We start from the raw sequence: 20,436 nt of genomic DNA, 5'->3' as shown, positions 1-20,436 counted from the left end.
CAGTACATTCTCTCCTGTTGGGTGAGCCGTGCGTGAGCTGACGGTTTCCCAGCACCCCAGGCCAACAACCCGCAGACGTGAAACTGCTGCAACTTGACATCAGCCACGTCGGGCGTTGCGACACCACCTGCTGAGATTGCCGACTAGGTCCTTACTAACACGATTAATCAACTAGATATTTATATGTGTGGATTGTTAAAAATTGTCAATTATATTAAATGCTTTTCTACTAGCCAGCATTAATTTAACATCAAACATACCAAAATGAAAAATGTGTACGAAAACATTTAGAATGGAATATTTTAATTGTTATTGCACAATAGTTTGCCTCTCAGGTTTGCAGGTTTGCACTAAATGCATGTTGCAACCAGTCACAAACTGAATATATGATTTGTATGATTAACATTTTAAGCCAACATTAATACCTCACAAATAACTAGGTAAGCTTTTCCAGGCAACTTAGGCTCTGCATAGTTCTGGGTTGAAATAACTGTGCAGTAAAGAGAGACATAATATAATTCAACCAAGTTTATTTATTTATTTATGAAGTATAATAGGTAAAACTACCAATACAAACTTAGACATTCTTGTTTGCTATATAATTGTTGTGATTCTACTACAAGCAAATGTTCACTATAGCAAGGCAAGTTCAAAATTGGCAGTAACAATTTAAAAATGTATCAAAAACATTTACGTATCTAATCAAAACATTCTTACCATGTATATTTTACTGCTTAAATAATGATTTCATCATACTTTGATATAATATAAATAACCTTACTGTGTCTAACATTAATGTATGTTGACCTAGTATTTAAAATGATAATAAACACTAAGAATATACAAAAAACATTAAACATTTGCGTAAATTAAAAAATTGTGAGTTTCCACACACAATTTTTTTGAGTAAAAAAAAATCCACCCTAACTTATATAAATGAATAACTACATACATTTGTTTAAAAGTAGGAATATATACCTTCTCATTTACACTAAACATGATTCAAAATACATTAACAACAATAATAATAATTACAATTTACAATAAAATGCTACAGTCTAATTACACGTAAAAATCAGTCTTCAGAGATGAAAACACCCATGGTTTGTTTGTTTCAACTACACAAGTAACACAAACCCCATAATTGAACACTTTTTTTTTACATTTTTTGCATCTATACTAGGTGCAACTTATAAGGTGGGCATAACATACATTCTTGCTCTTAAGCTATATTTGTTCCTTGTTTTAAGAATAGATCTAGTTTTTAAGGCTGACTGCATTCAGTGAAAATGACATGTTGAGAATTTATTACATAAACCGGTATGTAATATTATGAAAATCTTGTATTCCTTTCAGTGAGAAAAGGAAAAATATGGTTTAAAACTAAAACAAAGTCACCGTACTGAAGGAAAAACTGCTAGTTAGGTAGGTACAAGTCACATATAGTATACTCCTAAAGGACAACAGTGGTCAGTGGTGGAACACGGAAAGGTGCAGAATGAAACACAATGAACAAAATCATATTTTATCAAAAACACTAGAAAAACACATAACTTTCTGAGCATGAGCTATACACATGATCGAAAAGACAAATCATAAATGTTGCCAATGACACTGACAGACCGCACTACTTTCCGTTGTCCGGTAAGGGAAGTGAAACAGTGCGCGGGGGTGGGAACTTTTTTTTTTGCTGGCTTCTTTGTGTGGGAAGGCATGCTGACGTGATTCTCCTTAGTTTTTTCCACGACCGATGGTTTGTTTCACACGCTAGGCGTGTGAGTCACGGTCACAGGAGAGTGAGAAAGAGACAAAATTTCTGCATCGTGGGAACAGAAGTAAGCATTTTGTGGAAGTTTCTGTTGCCATGCGCCGTGATTGGCAGAGAATCACGTCAGCGAGCCCAGGACACTGCCCACACAAAGGGAGGAAGGCTGTAAAGGCAGTCATGGTCCGGGTGGTCGTTGTTCGAGCGCCGGGCCGAGCAGGCAGTGGTCGGGCGATGGCTCCGTGTTTTTTTTTTTTTTGGATGTACAGTTTAATTTTTGTGTTTTGTTGTGCTGAATATATTGTAACTTTTACATGAATAAAAAAAAAAAACAGGTAATACATCGAACATTGCGTACAAATTACTGCGTGACCTGCTACCAACCTGTATGTACACTCATCGCCTAATTTTGAGCTAGTCGGAGGTGGTGAGTGGTAACGGGTTGCAAAGAAAGTAGTCGGAAAAATAAAAATCACAGAAGTAACAACCGGCTTCTTATTCAGTGTGGCTGACCTCTTGGGCACTCAGTCGGCTCCGCGTGGCGGCTGCTGGTAGCTTCGCCCTGGACAAGACGGCAGCACTCGGGTTGCTGCACGTCAGCTGCCGTCCCCAGGCAGAGTCCAACCAGCTGAAGGGAGGAGGGACGACCTGAGCCCTCGCTCCGCAGTACCGCAGACGCCCCAGACTCCCCCATTCCCGCCCAACCAGAGGGGACGCGGGTTCGCCGTTGCAGTGGAACATCCATGACCGGGTTCCTCGCTCCGCCACACTGTGCCAGATGGTCGCGTGCCTCCGCAAGCAGCGCAGCACGGCTCCGGAACAACCTAGCCGGGCAGCTAGCCCGTCCAGCCCGACGTCAACATACAGCATGATGAGGAGCCCTATACTATCACACTACAAGTTATGCACACAGTATATTGCTCGAATGAAGTAAACATTTCAAAAACTTATTTCAAGTATAAAACTACGGTGTTGGATTAGCCGTTTACCAAAAAGTGGGCAGCGCAAACAATGTTTTCAAACGTCGCAACACTCCACTCGGACGACAGGTTGCTCCTGACTGCTCTGAATGGCTGTGCTGTCTTCAGAAATATAATTGATCAAACCTTCGGCAACTTCCGTGACTAGCGAGCTTGTTTCTTCGGAGCGCTGCAGTTCTTCCAGCTTTGCTGTTGACACAACACAGGCAGTTCTGATCAGTCCCGCGACATCCACCCCAGTCCAAAGCAACAAGGTGCTGCAAGACACAGGAAAGTTAACAGGAGGAAATGAAGAGTTCAGTGAAACAGAAGGAAACTGTTACATAATGAAAGAGTTCACCAGATAGAAGGTGTGGATAAAAGCTTATTTTGCAACATGAAAAAGAAAACGAAAGGTATACGTAGAGTTAAACATACTATGACTACGCAGACGCAGGTCATCACCATTACAAAATTATACCAAATTCTCTTACCATACAGTATACAGTAAAAGGTCTTTAATCCAGCATTCTATGGTTCAGACCATACTGAAATGCACGATCGATGGAGCCACTTGCACTTATATTATTTTAGGTGGATTCCGGCTGTTAACCTTGGCTCCCATGTCGTGTTACTGCGATACAAATGTTTTCAGTTTAATCAAAGTTAATCTATACTGTTGGTTTTCATTTCAATAGTGTTTCCTTTCATAGCGGATTACATTTCACAGGTCAATTTACGTAATGATTTTTTTGAAGATGACCAAGAACTCAGCAATATTTTTTTTTCTATAGAGCAGCTTGTTAAAACTTGTTTTAGATACCATTGCACTTTGTATTAATTTATTTTATACTAGTTAAAACTATATTGGCGCCCAATATCCCGGCATGAATATGGCCCCGAACCTGCCCAATTAAAGACCTTTCACGCTTTCACTACAATTTCATCATTTTTGTGTTCAAACATAGAATATTGACACGGCCCTAAAAATTAGAGATACTTAATTTAGTAATATCAAAGACCCGCGGAATACTTTTTTTTTTTCAAACTATTATTATTAAGATTAATATCTAGACATTAGGGAATGACGCGATCAGCGAGACCGTAGAGATGAGGAAACACGCTCAACGGGAAACAGTTTGCAAGGTCATCAGGAGCGGGAGACCAAGCAGAAATGTTAGCCAGCGTTAGCACAACACTGCTGCCAGGACAAAAAACATGTTTACCACGAGCACCTCACAGCAGGCGTCCTTAGAATAGCTGAAGAGATGGTACTAAGCAGGGCAGGCAAGCCAAAAAAAGGAGGGGGTAATGACGTAAGATAAGACAGAGACAGCTGAGAAAGGAAGGGAAAACTTGACAGCGAATCAGCGGCGAGGAATATTCAAAATCCACGCACGGGAATGATTCGCGCTGTTATGATAAATGTTAACTCTGTCAGGGAGAGCTTCTTAAGCCAGGAGAAATTAGTCAGTCAGGGTCAGTCAGTGGGAATCCACGCAACACCGCCACATGGACGACAAACGGTGAGAGACCACGTCGTAATGGTTCATGGATAAACATTTACGATCATGGCTCTAAGCCAATGTAGGAAAATTAAGGTTAAATGAAGAACTTCTCTCTCTGTCGTCAAGAAAAAATTCTCAACCAGTTAAAACTTAAAAGCTAGTTTTTTTTGAGTACACTAAAGTAATTTGATAAACTGTTGAAGTTATAAAGAAATGCTTGTATGGGAAACACTGATGGGTTAAAAGATAACATTCAATATTCTAATATGGGAAAACTGTATGATATTTTTTTAGCGGCCTCCCACAATGGTGATTCAGGTTCGCTTCCCAGCATGTTACTGACACAGTCACGAGCAAGCGGGAGAGATCCCTACGCCACGACGCGCCACGCACCTCGGCAAGCGGGGCAGTCCCTCTTGGAGCGAGCGCTGTCCAGCTCCACCTGCATGAGGGCGGGACCGAACAGCAGGTAGCCCAGCCCCGCCCCGCCCACCACGGACAGCCCCAGGTACCCGTTGAAGGTCATCACTGCCAGCATCAGCGCATACGACATGAGAGTCTGGATCACGAACCACAGCACCTGCTCGCCGCGTGGTCCACGCCTGCGCACACACACACGTACCCCTCTCAACACAGGGCGGCACCGGTGTACCACACCAGGGTTGCCAACCTGTGCAGTAATAGTGGGGACATACGGTAATATTGTGACACAGTTATTTCGTGGATTTAAATTTTTTATCTGATTTAGCTGTTTTGTCATAATCGATGAAACAGTTTTGATATTGAAGTATAATTGTTGTGGTTCTGTGGGCTGGCTAGCAAGGGTTATGTGAGCCTTGGCATTAGTCAGGCCAGGAGCATGTGATCGGTTCGTGCGCTGACTCGCCGACCTGGTAGCAGGCAAACAAGGCTAGCAAGGTTTCTGTGAGCCTTGGCATTAGTCAGGCCAGGAGCACGTGATCGGTTGGTGTGCTGGCTTTAATACATTTTGTATATGTTAGAACATAACATGGGTCATATTGATAGCAAGGGTTCCACCCGATGTGTTCCCAATCAGCTGTATCCCCTGTAAATGCATGTCGGAATCTATGTACCAAAGTACAAGAGGACCTATAGTTAAAAAATTGACCACCTAGAAATTAAGGATTAAGTAATAACCCAACAAATATTATATTATATTTGTTTTTATTGACTAAATACTTTAAGTAGCTAACAATTCAAAAGTAAAAAAGGAGGTTTTCATAACATAATTTCCGTTCACTCTTCCATCCTATTAAACATTTCAAGCTGTTGATACTCCTCATTGTCCAACTCTTCCAACTCCTCTTGAATGGGAGCACTGTTAGTGCCAGCGCTGTGGCAATATTGCCACAGACAGGGAGCAGTGAATATAGTAGGGCCGCGACGTCTTGGCGGGTCGACTCCCTAGAGCTCAGCGACCTTGTAATCGACACGTCCCTCCTTGTCTGCTCCGCAGATAACAACGGCCTGGAAGTCTCCATGCCGTTCCGAAAACATTGGTCGAAAACAATCTTACGTACGGTGAAACACAGCGCAGATCTTAATGATACAAAGATGCGATAATGCTTTACGGTAATTTATTATTTAAAGGTAGTGCACTATTTGCTCGACTGGGCAGCTTAGTTAAACATAGTTAAACATAGCTATACAATTCTTTAAAGTTAAGAACTAAATTTGTAATTGTGGTTTGCTGTAGGAAACACAATTAATTAAGACTTGCATGTAACTCCCTCGCTGATGCTTACTTTTCCATTTGGTTTGGCTGAAATGTGAAGACGATCGACATGACACTTTCACGCACTTCAAGAACCTTACCACTTTTATGCACACGGGTTGTTATTTTTTCCATAACAGCACTCTGAAAGAACCATTTTAGTAATTTCGAGGGGTCCGAAAACCATATTTATAACAAACCATCCTCGCGTATTTTATAGTCTCCTGTTGTTGTGCTTGCTGTATAAACAAGAGAGGCTCCAGGAAGGAAACCCTGCCTAGAACCAACGCTTAAAACTATCAGCCTGTGCGCTGCATTTCCTGTTGCCATTACCTACACCTTCAACGTCACCATTCTTTTGCCAACATTTCTGAAAGGTTAAATTAGTGTCAACCCAGGATTCACCCATGTCAAATATATTCTTCCCAGTCTCCCTGCACTGTTTCATCTGAGTCAGCTACCGTTATCGCCAAGCAACAACGTCAGATCTTTCGAGAAGAAGCATTCGCTTATTTTGGCTTCTTCTCCACACAAAACCCATTTCTTTGAGTATTTTATGCAGCGATGTATTTCCCTAACTCCATCCGAATTTTTTCTTACAAAACTGGCAGTAGTTTCCTTGTCGTTTTTTTACTGCATAAAATTCGTGGCTGGTGTCTCTGATCACTCTTCTATCAAAGTCATCAACTGACAACAAACGTTTCCCAGTTTTTTTTTTTTTTTTTGGCTTGAAATGAATAATTAAACATGAGAGGCTGTTTAACGGTCAAATAAAGGAGTGATATATATGTAAATATAAACATATAAATTGTAAATAAATAATGTATTAATATAATATACATTAATATATATCATAAAATCATATATATCATAAAATATATAATGCAATATATAATGTATATAATGTAATATAATATCATGTAATATAATGCAATATAATGTGTAGCAATATCGGCTGCACTTGTAGATAAAAAATATTCTAACAAGCGGTGCAGAAAGTTTGGAAAATTGCCAAATGCAAAACAAACAAACCGCGGGTGAAATTACGGGGAATGCGTTGAAAAACTTATAATGTTGTTGTTTGTTTTTTATTTGGCGTCTCTCTGTTGTGTTTTCGGATGCGCGAAACTGATCTTTGGCTTATACCTGTGTATCGCGCAGCTCTTTCGGTTGCATTTGTTAGAGGTACTAGCAGACATATGTTGGCAGCTTCTTCATCACAACACTGGATTACACTACTTCTAATTTCCCGCTCCCCACTATGTATTACTTTATTGTATCTTGAACGTCCTGCGTCGGGCTCCATTGTTCACTTCAGACTGAGAGCGTGGCGCCTGATGTTTTTGCTATGAACCGCATAGCGGCTGATGTGCGCGCGCAGCTGCTTCCCCTCTCATTTACTCTTCCCCGCTTCCCCGCAAAACGACACGCCAAGACGTCGCGGCCCTACAGTACCGGCTTTCCGGCATCCACAACTCACACCACAGCCTGCGACACACCGAGCACGCTGTCAGGTGCAATAGGGGCCTTGGTCTTAAAAGGAGTCTTGTCCAACCCCAACATTCAGGTTCGAGGGATTCATTTCCAAACCACTGTGGGACTTGCAGAAACACACTGCACGAGTGATGTGGAGCAGCATCTTTTGTAGGTGACAGTGAAGACACATTTGCTTTCATCTTAGCTGATAATTTGACACAGCACATGTAGTATAGAAAATTAATTTACCAAACAACTGTTCATGAAAACTTCATAGAAGTTAGTAAATGCAACACAAAATGAAATGTACCTATGATGATTGAGGTCATGCTTGTTGGGTGGGGACTGATATATCAGAAGGAAATTGTTCCCCAGCTTCAGCAATGTCTCCTGGCATGGATGTGCAGTCGTAAAACACTTTAATGATGTTTTTGGTTTTGTTAGGATACAGCTGGAAACATATGACAATGGCTACTTTCCTTTTCCCATAAATCACAGAAGTGGCATCGCATCCACTGAAGCCACAGATACAAAGAACATACTGGCTGAATGGCAAGGCCTGAAGGTGTTCAGAGGAGTACATGAGGTCTTGTGTGTTGCCTCATCCAGGCTTCATAGAAAATACATTTGTGTCTCGTGGTGTGAGGCCACGAGTAAGAGAAGCAGGTCTACGTCCTCGCCAACTACCACCACAGTTGAATGAGAGTTATTTTCAAATACACACCCGACCATGCTGAAGTCAGCATCTCCTTAGACTAAAGCCTGGCAAACATACTAATAAGCTTGACTTTGTTTCCTTCATTGGAAAGGAAGTTTTCGTGCTAAGCAGTAGCCACTGTGCTCTCATTGAAGTCTATATCCACTGATGTTTTACTTGATGTTCTCCGATGTGGTTCGGCTTTGTAACCGTCTAAAACCACAGCAGAGTTGTAGCCATAATGGTTAATGACATAAGACATATATTGATCACAAATGGAGGCAAACTTGGTGGTGTTATTCCATTTTACTCTATGAAAGAGGAAGCCACCATTGATTACTGTAAAACTGTTTTTCAGGTTGACTATTTAATTGCATGAAGGAAAGGCATTGTAGAAACCTAACTTTTTCAGTTTCCTCATGATCCCTTCGTCGAAAAGAGTCATGGGGTATAGGGCTAACTCACAGCTCCTCTACAACCATTTCAGTTTTCTTGTTACTTATGGTTCTCTAGAAAATCATTAAAGGCTCGAAAATCACTACATCGGTGTCCAATTTGACAGTGTTGTTCAAAGCAACTACAGGGACTACTGTGTTCTTACATTGCTTAATTTCTGCAAATTTCGTTCCAACAAATTGTACGTGTTCTGATTTCCACTGCTGACTGTTCACTAACAGTGACTGATGGTTCCTATTACCCTGGTTGAAAGGGACATCCAAGAATCACGTACAGCAAAAGGAGGGTGATTAGCCAACAACTACGTAAGCTTCCTTCTGTCTTGGTCATTTCTGTGCAGTGAATGTTTGTACAATGCCATCATACCACGATAAACAGCCGGAACAGACAGGCTGTTAATCCAAAAGAAATCTGCGACCTTTGAGAAATAGGGGTCCCTCCACCCTCTCCAGAACCTGACCACCTGCCTTCACCCAGATTATTGCCAAGCCAGCCATTGGAACAAAAAACATTTTTATCCAGTTGACACGGTAAAAACTATATACACATTTCATATTTATACAATGTAACACCATTTAGGTTTAAGTTAACAATAACATACGTAAATGTTCATACTTTCGTGTGTGTGTATATATATATTATAAGTTAAATGGGTAGTAAATACCATTTCTGTTTCCATAAATAATAAATAACATAATAGAAAGAGTTAAAGCCCTTGAAAATAGAAATAAAATGATGAGCAGTTTAGTAGTGGAATCTTGAAATCAACCCCAAAACTTCAAAACGCTGAAACTTTTCACTACTTAAGGATAGATCAGCAAAATTAGATATTCTTGAAGGAAATTGAATGCTCAACAACTTTCTTTCTCACTGGTTTCCTGTAAAATGTAAGGCAAAAGAGATGGAAGGTAAAGCTTGACCAAAAACGTGAAGCATTACAAATTTTCAGCCATTTTATTAATTTTATGGTATTTTTACATTTGGAGTTACTTTAAAGCTGTATTTTTACGTTTGGAGTTACTTGAAAGCGGTATTTTTACGTTTGGAGTTACTCGAAAGCTAAGTACATTAATTGAACGTAGTATATTGTATTGGTAAAAGGAAGGACGAAGACAGATGCGCGACTCGACGGTATGAGTTTTTATAGACCTTTTTTTTGTGTATTGAGGCTTTATGGCAGTTTCTGAATGTATTCTCCTTTCCCAGGAGAGAGAATTAACTTAATCACATTGGAACGCCGCCAATCAGAAGACTATTTGTAATTTTTTTGTCGTAATCTGTGTCAAAAAAGCCTTGTTGCGAGGGGCAGGAAATTTGTAGGGTACTATGGTCTTGTGAGGGCTGTGCTGTGAATGGCTGAAGAGGTCACGCACATGCCGAGTCCTTCGGTTGGATGTAGATTCGTACTTTCATAGTTAGTCGTTGCTTGGGCACCTGCGGGAGTAACTGTTTAAAAGGGCGGCTTGCCAAATTTACCATATAATGTAGAGTTCAGAAGAATTTTACATCAGTGGTTCAGGCTCTGCTGAGGAACATTGTTTTGTACATGTTTAATTAGAATTTTTGACCACTGGCGGCAGCGTAGCCCCAGTTGGAGCTGTTTTTGTGACCACGCTGAGCAGAAAAAGGTCTGCCTGCCCTTTGTACCGTGTGTCACAAACGATCAAGGGACTTTTGATAAAGAGTTGTGAGAAAAGTATTGTGCCCAAGTGATAAATCGATTTTTGTGAGAAGTTTCGTTTGTCTATGAATAGGGCCATGCAGATTTTGCGAAAAGATTCTGAGATTAGTTATAAGTTAAAACACTGTAGCATCGCCTGTGTTTCGTGATTGGGTGAATTTCTTTCACGCGCGTGTCGATTGTTACAACACCAATCACAGTAATTCAGTGCGGAAGCAAACGCATCCTGAGTGGCTCGGTCAAAAAAAGAGACAACTTCTCTCGCAGATGAAAGCCAATCACAAGGAAGAAACCTCTGGTGCAGGTATACCTTGTTGCAATCTAACAGGCGTTCAGATTTATTTATTCGCGAAAATTGCCTGCCAATATCTATGAGTTTTTAGTTTTCGGAGTGTAAAGGCTACTGTCATATAATTATGGCCTTATTCATTTTTTGATAGAGGAAGAAATAAATAAAAAAACTTTATTTGTATCTGCATTTATTTTTATATAAGGCTATCTTCAGAGTTAACAGACTTAACCTAAAAAAAAAGTAACATTCTATGGAACTTAAATTCTTCTTGGTGCCCAGCAAAAATATTCAAGTGTTTTATGTATGTGCAGTTCAGTCCATAGCTAGTCGGTGAGGTTTGGGTCAGCACAATGCTAAGTGTGATGTTTGCATGCAGGTGAGGCAGAGGAGGCCAACAGCTAGGTGCGTGACCCTCCATCATTTACCATGGATCTAAATTTTAACTTTTAAACTGTGTGGGGTACAGCGATTCAAATACCGTTCTGATCCCAATTTTATAATTTTTTTTATTCTCAATATATGGCTCCAGCTGTGCCAAACAAACAGATACACAATCACGCGTAAACAATGAATGGTGGCGGCAGTATGAAAACACAGGTATTGTAATGTAGCTTCAAACGGTTATGGTAAATATGTAGTGTACGGATTAGCGCCAAAAAAAAATCGTAAAAATATGAAATAACTTTCAATATATGCTCTTTTACGTCCTCTATTCATAACTGCCTGCGGAGATAAAAAATTCCAATTACTTTTGGAGATATAACCGTTCTTATTTTGCAATACAAGACGTATGTAATCATTCGACCGTCGCCATTTTATATTTTGCCGTGTGCGCGTGAATGCCTAAATAACAGAAATTTTCCATTAGGTAAGGTTAGTTACATTATAAATACTTCAAAATAAACGGAAATTAAAAATAATATCAATTAACTTTACTTGTTGTATAGTTTTAAGTATTTATAATGTAACTGACCTGACCTAACAAAACGGGACAAAGGTAGATTAGGTCAGGTCAGCTACATTATAAATACTTTGAAACTGAACGGACATTAAAAATAATAAAATTAATTTTAATGGTTGTTTAGTTTTAAAGTATTTATAATGTAGCTGAGCTGACCTGACCTAACAAACTGGGACAAAGGATGAACAGTAGGAACTCACGTAATTTTCTTTTTACATGATGTAGTCATTCACGTGGGGGACCTAAGATGCACATAAAGTTCTGCCATTCCCGATTACACCCGAACAATTCACCTTCAGCTAACTTCGGGATTTGTTTTATTTTTGTGCAGGAAAAATGAATTCAAATATTAAAAGTGATCGGTTAGGTTAGCTACATTAAAACACTTTAAAACACTATGGACGGTTAGTTAGGTTCACAGATAAGGGAGGGGATAGATAAGGGTTAGGTTAGTATAGCTACATTAAAATAAACAGAGAAATATAAATATTAATAAATAAACCCGAGGTTGGCCGAAGGTGAATTGTTCGGGTGTAATCGGGAATGGCAGAACTTTATGTGCATTTTAGGTTTCCCCGTTCACGTAGTCGCAAAAAAAAAAAATCATACTTGTAAACAAGCAACAATGGTGAATGAATGCTGCATGAGTGCAAAGGATGAAAATTTTAAAATTCGATATCTCCTAAAGTATTTGGAATTTCTTATCTCCGCCGGTTTTAATGAAAAGAGGAAGTTAAAGAGCACAGAATAAAAGTATTTTCGGAATTTAAAATTTTGTTTTTACAAATATTGCCCAAATATGAAAATTAAAAAATTCCATATCTCCTAAAGTATTTGAAATTTCTTATCTCCGCAGGTGGTAATGAAAAGAGGACGTAAAAGAGCATACATATAATGAAAAGTTATTTCAGATTTTTCAAAAAACATTTGACGCTAATCCGTACACTACATATTTACTACGGTTATTTTTCACGAACCAATAGGAATTAAAAAATCATTCCTTCAGGGTAAATTTAGGTTAGTGTGTAGTGTGTGAAAACCACATTATCCAATTTTTTTTTCTTTCTATGAGTCATTCCATATCAAATCAACCAATGAAAAATTAATTTAGAAACTTTATGTTTCAGATTTATATGATTTTTTGTATATTGGTAATATCAACTAAATACATTAGAAATCTATTTTTTCTAAAAAAAAAATTTTTGAGTAGTTTTTTTTTTGTATAAATTTTTGAAAATTGCAAAAATAGCCAATTTTAGCAATGTTTTGGATCACTCAAATACTTGTAGGTTTCCAACTAATGGTGCTAGAAGGCTGTTTGACAGCTTATTTTAAAGGTCATTGAATGGGCTTCAATTTGATATGTAACATGACCAACTTCGGAAAAATAAAATAATTTTTATTTGTTTTCAAAATGTTTAATATTGAATTTCTAAAAAACACCATTTTCGATTTTTTTTAAAAAAAAGTATGTTATTCCTACATATATTGGTTAGATTTGTGCCAAATTTCAAGGTGGAGAATCAATGGGATCATGAGTAAATAAAAATGAGAAGTTTAGTAGATGCTTTAAGCGTCGGTTGGACGTTATTGGTTTTTGGAAGACAACATTGAAAAACTGCAAAACAACAATCCTACATAATGTTATTTGCCAACTTTATTAGCAGACGTCCTAAAAAGACAATTCTCAAGCGTTGTTTCTTCCGCAGCAATTAAATGTTCGAAATTACCAAGGCAGAAGTTTTGGCTTCAATTAACCTTCAGTTTTTAATTAACGCATTTAGCTCTGGTTTAGATACCATGCCGCCTTAAGAAATAGTTGCAGCAAGGAAGAGTAGCATAATTTTACATAAAATTTTGACTTAGTAAAGTATTCAAATTTTATTGTTATAGACTAAATTTTTTTTACAAATTATAAAACACGGATAACAAATCTTACCTTACATTCATCCAGTGTTCTTTGATTAAACATTTGATCAATATGATAATACAAAACACGTAATCTTGCTGAACAGATGTAGCCTAACTTCAAAGCACATGATCTTGCTGAAAGGATGTAGCTTAAGTTATAACTGACAAAACATATAATTGCTCATGAAAAAAATCTGTTTAGTATATATTTAATTATTTACAGTTTTCACTTAGGTTGTGGCATACTTCGTTCAAGCAGGTATGATGTCTCTACAATCTCTTCTTTAGTGAGTGTAAAAGTTCTCCCAGTTGCTGTACAAGGTTCAACCATTTTAAGAAGATCTTCAGTTCTAATGTCTAGTATATCGGCTCTTGGTGTTGGATAAAAAAAGGAAGCAGCAGGTCCTTTGGGATGTAAAAAACTGACTTTAACTTCGTTATTCTCATTATTTTTTGCCAATATACATGCAAGCCACCAAAAGTTATCGTATTTCACAGTAACATGTTTTGTCAGTTATAACTTAAGCTACATCTGTTCAGCAAGATCACGTGCTTTGTATTATCATATTGATCAAATGTTTAATCAAAGAACACTGGATGAATGTAAGGTAATATTTGTTATCCGTGTTTTATAATTTGTAAAAAATTTTTAGTCTATAACAATAAAATTTGAATACTTTACTAAGTCAAAATTTTATGTAAAATAATGCTACTCTTCCTTGCTGCAACTATTTCTTAAGGCGGCATGGTATCTAAACCAGAGCTAAATGCATTAATTAAAAACTGAAGGTTACTTGAAGCCAAAACTTCTGCCTTGGTAATTTCGAACATTTAATTGCTGCAGAAGAAACAACGCTCGAGAATTGTCTTTTTAGGACGTCTGCTAATAAAGTTGGCAAATAACATTATGTAGGATTGTTGTTTTGCAGTTTTTCAATGTTGTCTTCCAAAAACCAATAACGTCCAACCCACGCTTAAAGCATCTACTAAACTTCTCATTTTTATTTACTCATGATCCCATTGATTCTCCACCTTGAAATTTGCCACAAATCTAACCAATATATGTAGGAATAACATACTTTTTTTTAAAAAAAAAATCGAAAATGGTGTTTTTTAGAAATTCAATATTAAAAATTTTGAAAACAAATAAAAATTATTTTATTTTTCCGAAGTTGGTCATGTTACATATCAAATTGAAGCCAATTCAATGACCTTTAAAATAAGCTGTCAAACAGCCTTCTAGCACCATTAGTTGGAAACCTACAAGTATTTGAGTGATCCAAAACATTGCTAAAATTGGCTATTTTTGCAATTTTCAAAACTTTATACAAAAAAAACTACTCAAAATTTTTTTTTTAGAAAAAATAGATTTCTAATGTATTTAGTTGATATTACCAATATACAAAAAAAAACATGAAAATCTAAGGTGTAGAGGTTAAGGCCTCTGGTTGATTTCATATGGAATGACCCCTATTTAAAAAACCATGATGCCACAGTATTAACGAACCATAAATAGAATGAGAACACAAAAATATCATTCTCAAATTATATTTTAATTAATTCAGAAAAAACCCTTCTCTAAAAAAAATTAACCATGCCTAATGTGTGAGCAGTTTAGTAAAAACTTTGGTAAATATTTACAATCGCGGTAGATGCCAAAAATAATGCTAAAAATCCGAAAATACTTTTATTCTATGCACTTTCACTTCCTCTTTTCAAATCAACCGGCGGAGATAAGAAATTCCAAATACTTTAGGAGATATCGAATTTTTTAATTTCATGATATGTAGAGTCGCGGTAGATGCCAAAAAAAATGTAAAAAATCCTAAAATACCTTTATCATATGCTCTTCAACTTCCTCTTTTCATTAAAAGCGGCGGAGATAAGAAATTCCAAATACTTTAGGAGATATCGAATTTTTTAATTTTGCAATACAAAACCTGTGGAACCATTCGAGCGGCGCCATTTTTGTTATTTTGCCGTGTTCGTGAATACGTGAATCGTGAATGCGTAATTAATAAAATGGTTGATTAGGTCAGGTCAGTTACATTATTAATACTTTCAAACTAAGCCGACATTAAAAATTATTTTGTGAATAAATTTTAATGGCTGTTTAGTTTTAAAATATTTATAATGTAACTGACCTGACCAAACAAACCCGGACAGAGGGTGAACAGTAAACTAAAATGGTCGATTAGGTCAGGTCTGTTACATTATAAATACTTTAAAACTAAGGTGATATTAAAAATAATGTGAATTAATTTTAATTATTCTTTAGTTTTAAATTATTTATAATGTAACTGACCTTACCTAACAAACCCGTAACAAAGGATGTACAGTAACAACTCACGTAATTTTTTTTGTTACTTATTACTTGCGCAACAATATCAAAATAACAAATAAGACTTTAAAATTAGAAACGTTAAAAACTCACGTAAGTTGGAGGCGGTAATTAAACACCGTTTTAAACAATAATTGAACTAAATAATCACGTATTAGTTCATTTGAATTCTGGCTTATCACGAACAATCACGTGACATCATTATCCAATAAAAAAATAGATACTCGTTCTCGTACGTAAACAAGAAACAATGGTGCACGCACGCCACAGGAATGCGCTGGTTTTGTGCTGAAATTTAAAAATTCGATATCTCCTAAAGTATTTGGAATTTCTTATCTCCGCCGCTTTTAATGAAAAGAGGAAGTTGAAGAGCATATGATAAAGGTATTTTCAGATGTTTAGCATTTTTTTTGGCATATACCGCGACTCTACATATGATGAAATTAAAAAATTCGATATCTCCTAAAGTATTTGGAATTTCTTACCTCCGCCGGTTGTTTTCAAAAGAGGAATTGAAAGGGCACAGAATAAAAGTATTTTCAGATTTTTAGCATTTTTTTTGGCATCTACCGCGATTGTAAATATTTACCAAAACTTTAATTAATATTTAAAACTTCAATTTTAAACCAAATTTCCAACCTTTTTTTGACAGCTCTTCTTTCGTCATTAAGTAATGAATCACATTCATTGGGGCACACACTGCCATGAAGGTTGAGTTGTAGTTCAGATCGCTGCTCCACTGCTAGTTTCTGAACTTTCAGTTTTAGGCCTTCAAACAAAATGCCCAACGACATCAAGCCCAGGCATGTAAATATCAAACCTGTAAAATATAGAAACATTCAGTGTCATTATAGTCTGTACGAAGAGTTGGAGGGGGGAAGGGGGGAAGTAAAAAAACACACACGAAATTACAACTTAACCTGTAACATTACCTATTGAAGACGAAATATCATAGCCGTTAAAAAGAAATGGTTCCAGCGAAGAGCCAAACCAAAAGCTCATATGCATCTGAAATTGAGAATTGAAATAGTTACTTATTTATTATCTCAACATGTTTGTATACATTACTACACTTTTCGTAAGACTTACATCCATTATTCTGACAAAACAACAAGCATAAATTCATACACACAATAATCCTCACTCCTGTCACATGACTTCCAAATCATTTCCTTGCATCAACAAGAAACAATGACCTGATAAATAAACAATGGCCTGAGTATTATACAGGCATCCGCGGACATTTTTTTCTCGTTCTGCGCATATACGTCACGTTGGAGCTATGCAGACGATATTGGCGCTGGATTAGCGTAGTACCTATCTAACGGAAATTTTAACATTTGAATAGTAAAAATGCCAAATTGTGCGGTATATGATTCCCCAAATCACAATAGAAGATCGAAAGGGTATGAAATAAAGTATTATAGTTTCCGCAAAAATGAGGATCTATCTCAAATGTGGGTACATTCGTGTAATCGCAAAAATAAAATTAATTTTAACATAGGTAAACAACATCACATGTTATTACTCGAGAAATAGTTTTGTGTATAGACTGCAAATAAACACAATAAATTTATATTAAAGATAAAGCTTTTAGATATACGGTTTTATGGCTTGAGTACCTACTTTATAAACAATAGTCTCCTTACCATTAGTTAAGATTGTAATTTTATAGGCCTAACCAATCATTATTGATGTTTACAAAGTATGCAAAAATTAAAATTGCCTGCATTGATATGTTAGCATGTAGTGGATACAAAAAACTCTTACACATAACAGATATGTCATTCCAGATAATAGTAAAATTTTTAAGCAAAAATTATACTATGCTGAAGTTAGCTCTATATGGTCGATTGGGACAACAACAGCCTAAGTCATTCCATGCAACTACAGTAATTTCCAACCGAGTTTTTATATTTTTACAATAAATGGTGCAAACACAACGTTTAGAGCAGTTACATGGTGACCTTCATACATGTGTGTACTAACAATAAAAATTAAATATAGCGTGCGAACCATCGTACAGGTTGCACCAGGGCCTCTGAAGGCTTCCAATGTGTTGTTTTCATGCAATATTTCACAAACATTATTTTTTTCCCGCCCACTTTGGCGACTGGTACCGATAGAACTGGTACATAAGTACCTTTCTACAGGTACAGACTATTAAATAATACAGTTTTCTCTCTAATTTATTATGTAAATATGTGTTGTGATGAGCCTAAACGCAAGGACTAAGCCAGGTCGTATATCAGACATTGCGTGTATGATGGCCATGTACGAACAGACGACCGATATTATTAAGTTAGCTTTTAATCTGTAGCATAAAATATCTCCAGTGGCTTAAAATGCCTTGGAATCTCTGTAGGGGCCACAAAATGTGCTGCCTACCAACCACATGGCAACATTTGACGCCGACCGCCAATGCTCCTCTATGTCGCATAGACTGCTATGCCTCATCAACGTCTCACAAAGGCGTGTGCACCGAACGCGCTCGTGCGCGCACCGAAGTGTAGACAGTGCAACGGGGCGAACGCCAGGTAACAAGTGCTACGTCGGCGGAAGGATCCGGCCGGGTGTGGCATATCCTTCCGCCGAACTACAACAAATATAATTTATGTATTTTGTCCACAGGGGATTATTAGACATTGTTTTCATTATTTAATATTTAATTTCTTTCAAAATTATGTTTCTCCGTGCGATTTGTCCCGAACCTGGCCGGTTCAGTTTCCCGCGTAATCACACGTTTCCGCGGGAGGGCTGGCAGGGAAGGGGGGTCGCGCGCGATGAGAGCAGCAGTATCCTTCCGGAGCTCATAGTGGCCGGCAGCCTCCGCGCAACACAGGACCAGCAACTTTCATTTTCACTGATATGTAGTTTTCAATAGTCGTAATCTTTCGTTAACCTTTTCTTTCAGTTCCGTGGTCGGCCTCGACCTACCATGAGGTATTTAACTTAAATTATTCAGTGCTCCAAGACGAGCGTTCGTCGTAATACGTAAGTACTGTGGGTGATCTACGAGATGTTACGTCGGCGCTTCACGCGATAACTTAGCCAACCGGCTACTAGTTTCAGCCCGCACGGGGCAGCCAGTAGGCGACACGGGCACGCAAACTTAATAACGAGTCAGTGTCTGGGACAAGTCTAAGAGTTAGGTAGAGTCGCCGGAGTTACAGGCCTACGTGTCATTAGCCCAGTGTAATACGTGATGTGTAATAATGAAGTGTTTTTTCAATTAGGGTTTATTCTGTAACCAAACCTTCATGTGCAAGAGTACGTCCTTCACGCGTAGTAAAATCGTGAGCTGCCACTGAGGAAGTGGCTGCGCGTGTGACTATACAATTCGGGACAACCGTTATGGCCAGGACGGGCAGCACTATGTATAGGGCTGTGCTGTAATAAATTAATCAGACATCAATCAGTAACTTTGTGTTCTTCTTTAGGCGTCCCGAGTGTCCATAACAACTCGAGGGGGGGGGGGGGAGGGGGGCCCTACTGCGCTAACCCCTACCTCTAGCCACGAGGCCGAACCTTCCCTGAGATCACGAACCGTATAAAAATCACGTAACAATCAATGGAGGTAGAGGGGACGGTGTCAACATATAAGTTTAAATTATGCCTTTCATTATTTTTTTTATTATTTCATTTGTCTCTATTTGATTTCACATACACTTAATACATTTATAACCAATATTGCGCGACAAAAAAAATTAACTTATATTATAAAACAAAACAATACACGATTCCGAAGCTAATGTTGTAGGGACAATTTAGTGGATGCGAGTATCGCATCCCTAGAAATATCGATTTATTGGATGGATTAAGGGATGTATGTGTATACCTTGTGAGGATTTGGAAGCAATACAATCATGTCCATGTCCACAACAATGCAATTTTAGTGGATCCCTAGGCTAAGGGATCTATTTGGCTAGCATTCGGATACAGTTATTGTATGTGTTTGGAAACTACAATTTGTAAATATTAAGAGTTTTGTATTATCAAAATATGTTCAAAATTTGCGTCTTATCTATACTAATATTATAAATTGAAGAGTTTGTTTGATTCTTTGTTTTAACGCGCTAATCTCAGGAACCACTGGTCCGATTAGAAAAATTCTTTCAGTGTTGGATAGTACATTTATCGAGGAAGGCTATAGGCTAAATTATATTATCAATAACATTAGGGATCCTTACTAAAAGTCCAATTTAGAATCAAATGCGTTGGAGGGGGTTAGCTACAACATGCAGTACAAGTACGAAGTGTGTGTTGACAATGCCGCAGGCGCTAGAAGTTTATTTCCTATTGCCTATTAACATTGTTGCCATGCACTAGATGCCTTTTCATTCTTAATTTTCCCATACAAGTAAAATACACCTGTGTGATATTAACAACGAAGCAATCAGTACCCTCATAAGAGTTTAATTAGTATTTAAATACTTTTTATCACTTTAAATCGCAAACCTAAACTATTGTTTTTTTCCTCTCTCTGTGTTTAATTTGTTTTTTTATTGCCCTTTTTTCAAGTATATATATTTTAAAGACTTTAAACTTCACAGTAATGTTCCTTATGTTACGCAGGATGACATTTTTCGAAAATTAGATCCCATGGGTGGTTAAAACCAGGCAACAGTGAGTACTTCGTCTGCATGAGAACAGG

General features: G+C 37.6%; 1 protein-coding gene across 2 annotated transcripts; it reads right to left on the bottom strand.

The window, feature by feature from the left end:
- Positions 1–513: 513 nt before the first annotated feature.
- Positions 514–17,261, bottom strand: LOC134537838 (high affinity copper uptake protein 1-like). Of its 2 annotated transcripts, XM_063378697.1 has the most exons (6): positions 16,872–17,261; positions 16,715–16,790; positions 16,422–16,602; positions 4,626–4,834; positions 2,755–2,934; positions 514–2,601 (listed from the first exon to the last, which is right to left on the bottom strand). In XM_063378697.1, the coding sequence occupies exons 1-5, from the start codon at positions 16,875–16,877 to the stop codon at positions 2,783–2,785; spliced, it is 624 nt and encodes a 207-aa protein (XP_063234767.1). In that variant the 5' UTR covers positions 16,878–17,261; the 3' UTR covers positions 514–2,601; positions 2,755–2,782. The 2 variants fall into 2 exon arrangements, with proteins under 2 accessions (XP_063234767.1, XP_063234766.1); XM_063378696.1 differs by having other exon boundaries at positions 514–2,934; positions 16,872–17,119.
- Positions 17,262–20,436: the final 3,175 nt, after the last annotated feature.

Source organism: Bacillus rossius, chromosome 12, assembly GCF_032445375.1.
Source record: "Bacillus rossius redtenbacheri isolate Brsri chromosome 12, Brsri_v3, whole genome shotgun sequence".
Classification (NCBI taxonomy): Eukaryota; Metazoa; Arthropoda; class Insecta; order Phasmatodea; family Bacillidae; genus Bacillus; species Bacillus rossius.
The sequence above is the reverse complement of the archived record's forward strand: the minus strand, read 5'-3'. Positions and strand labels throughout refer to the sequence as shown.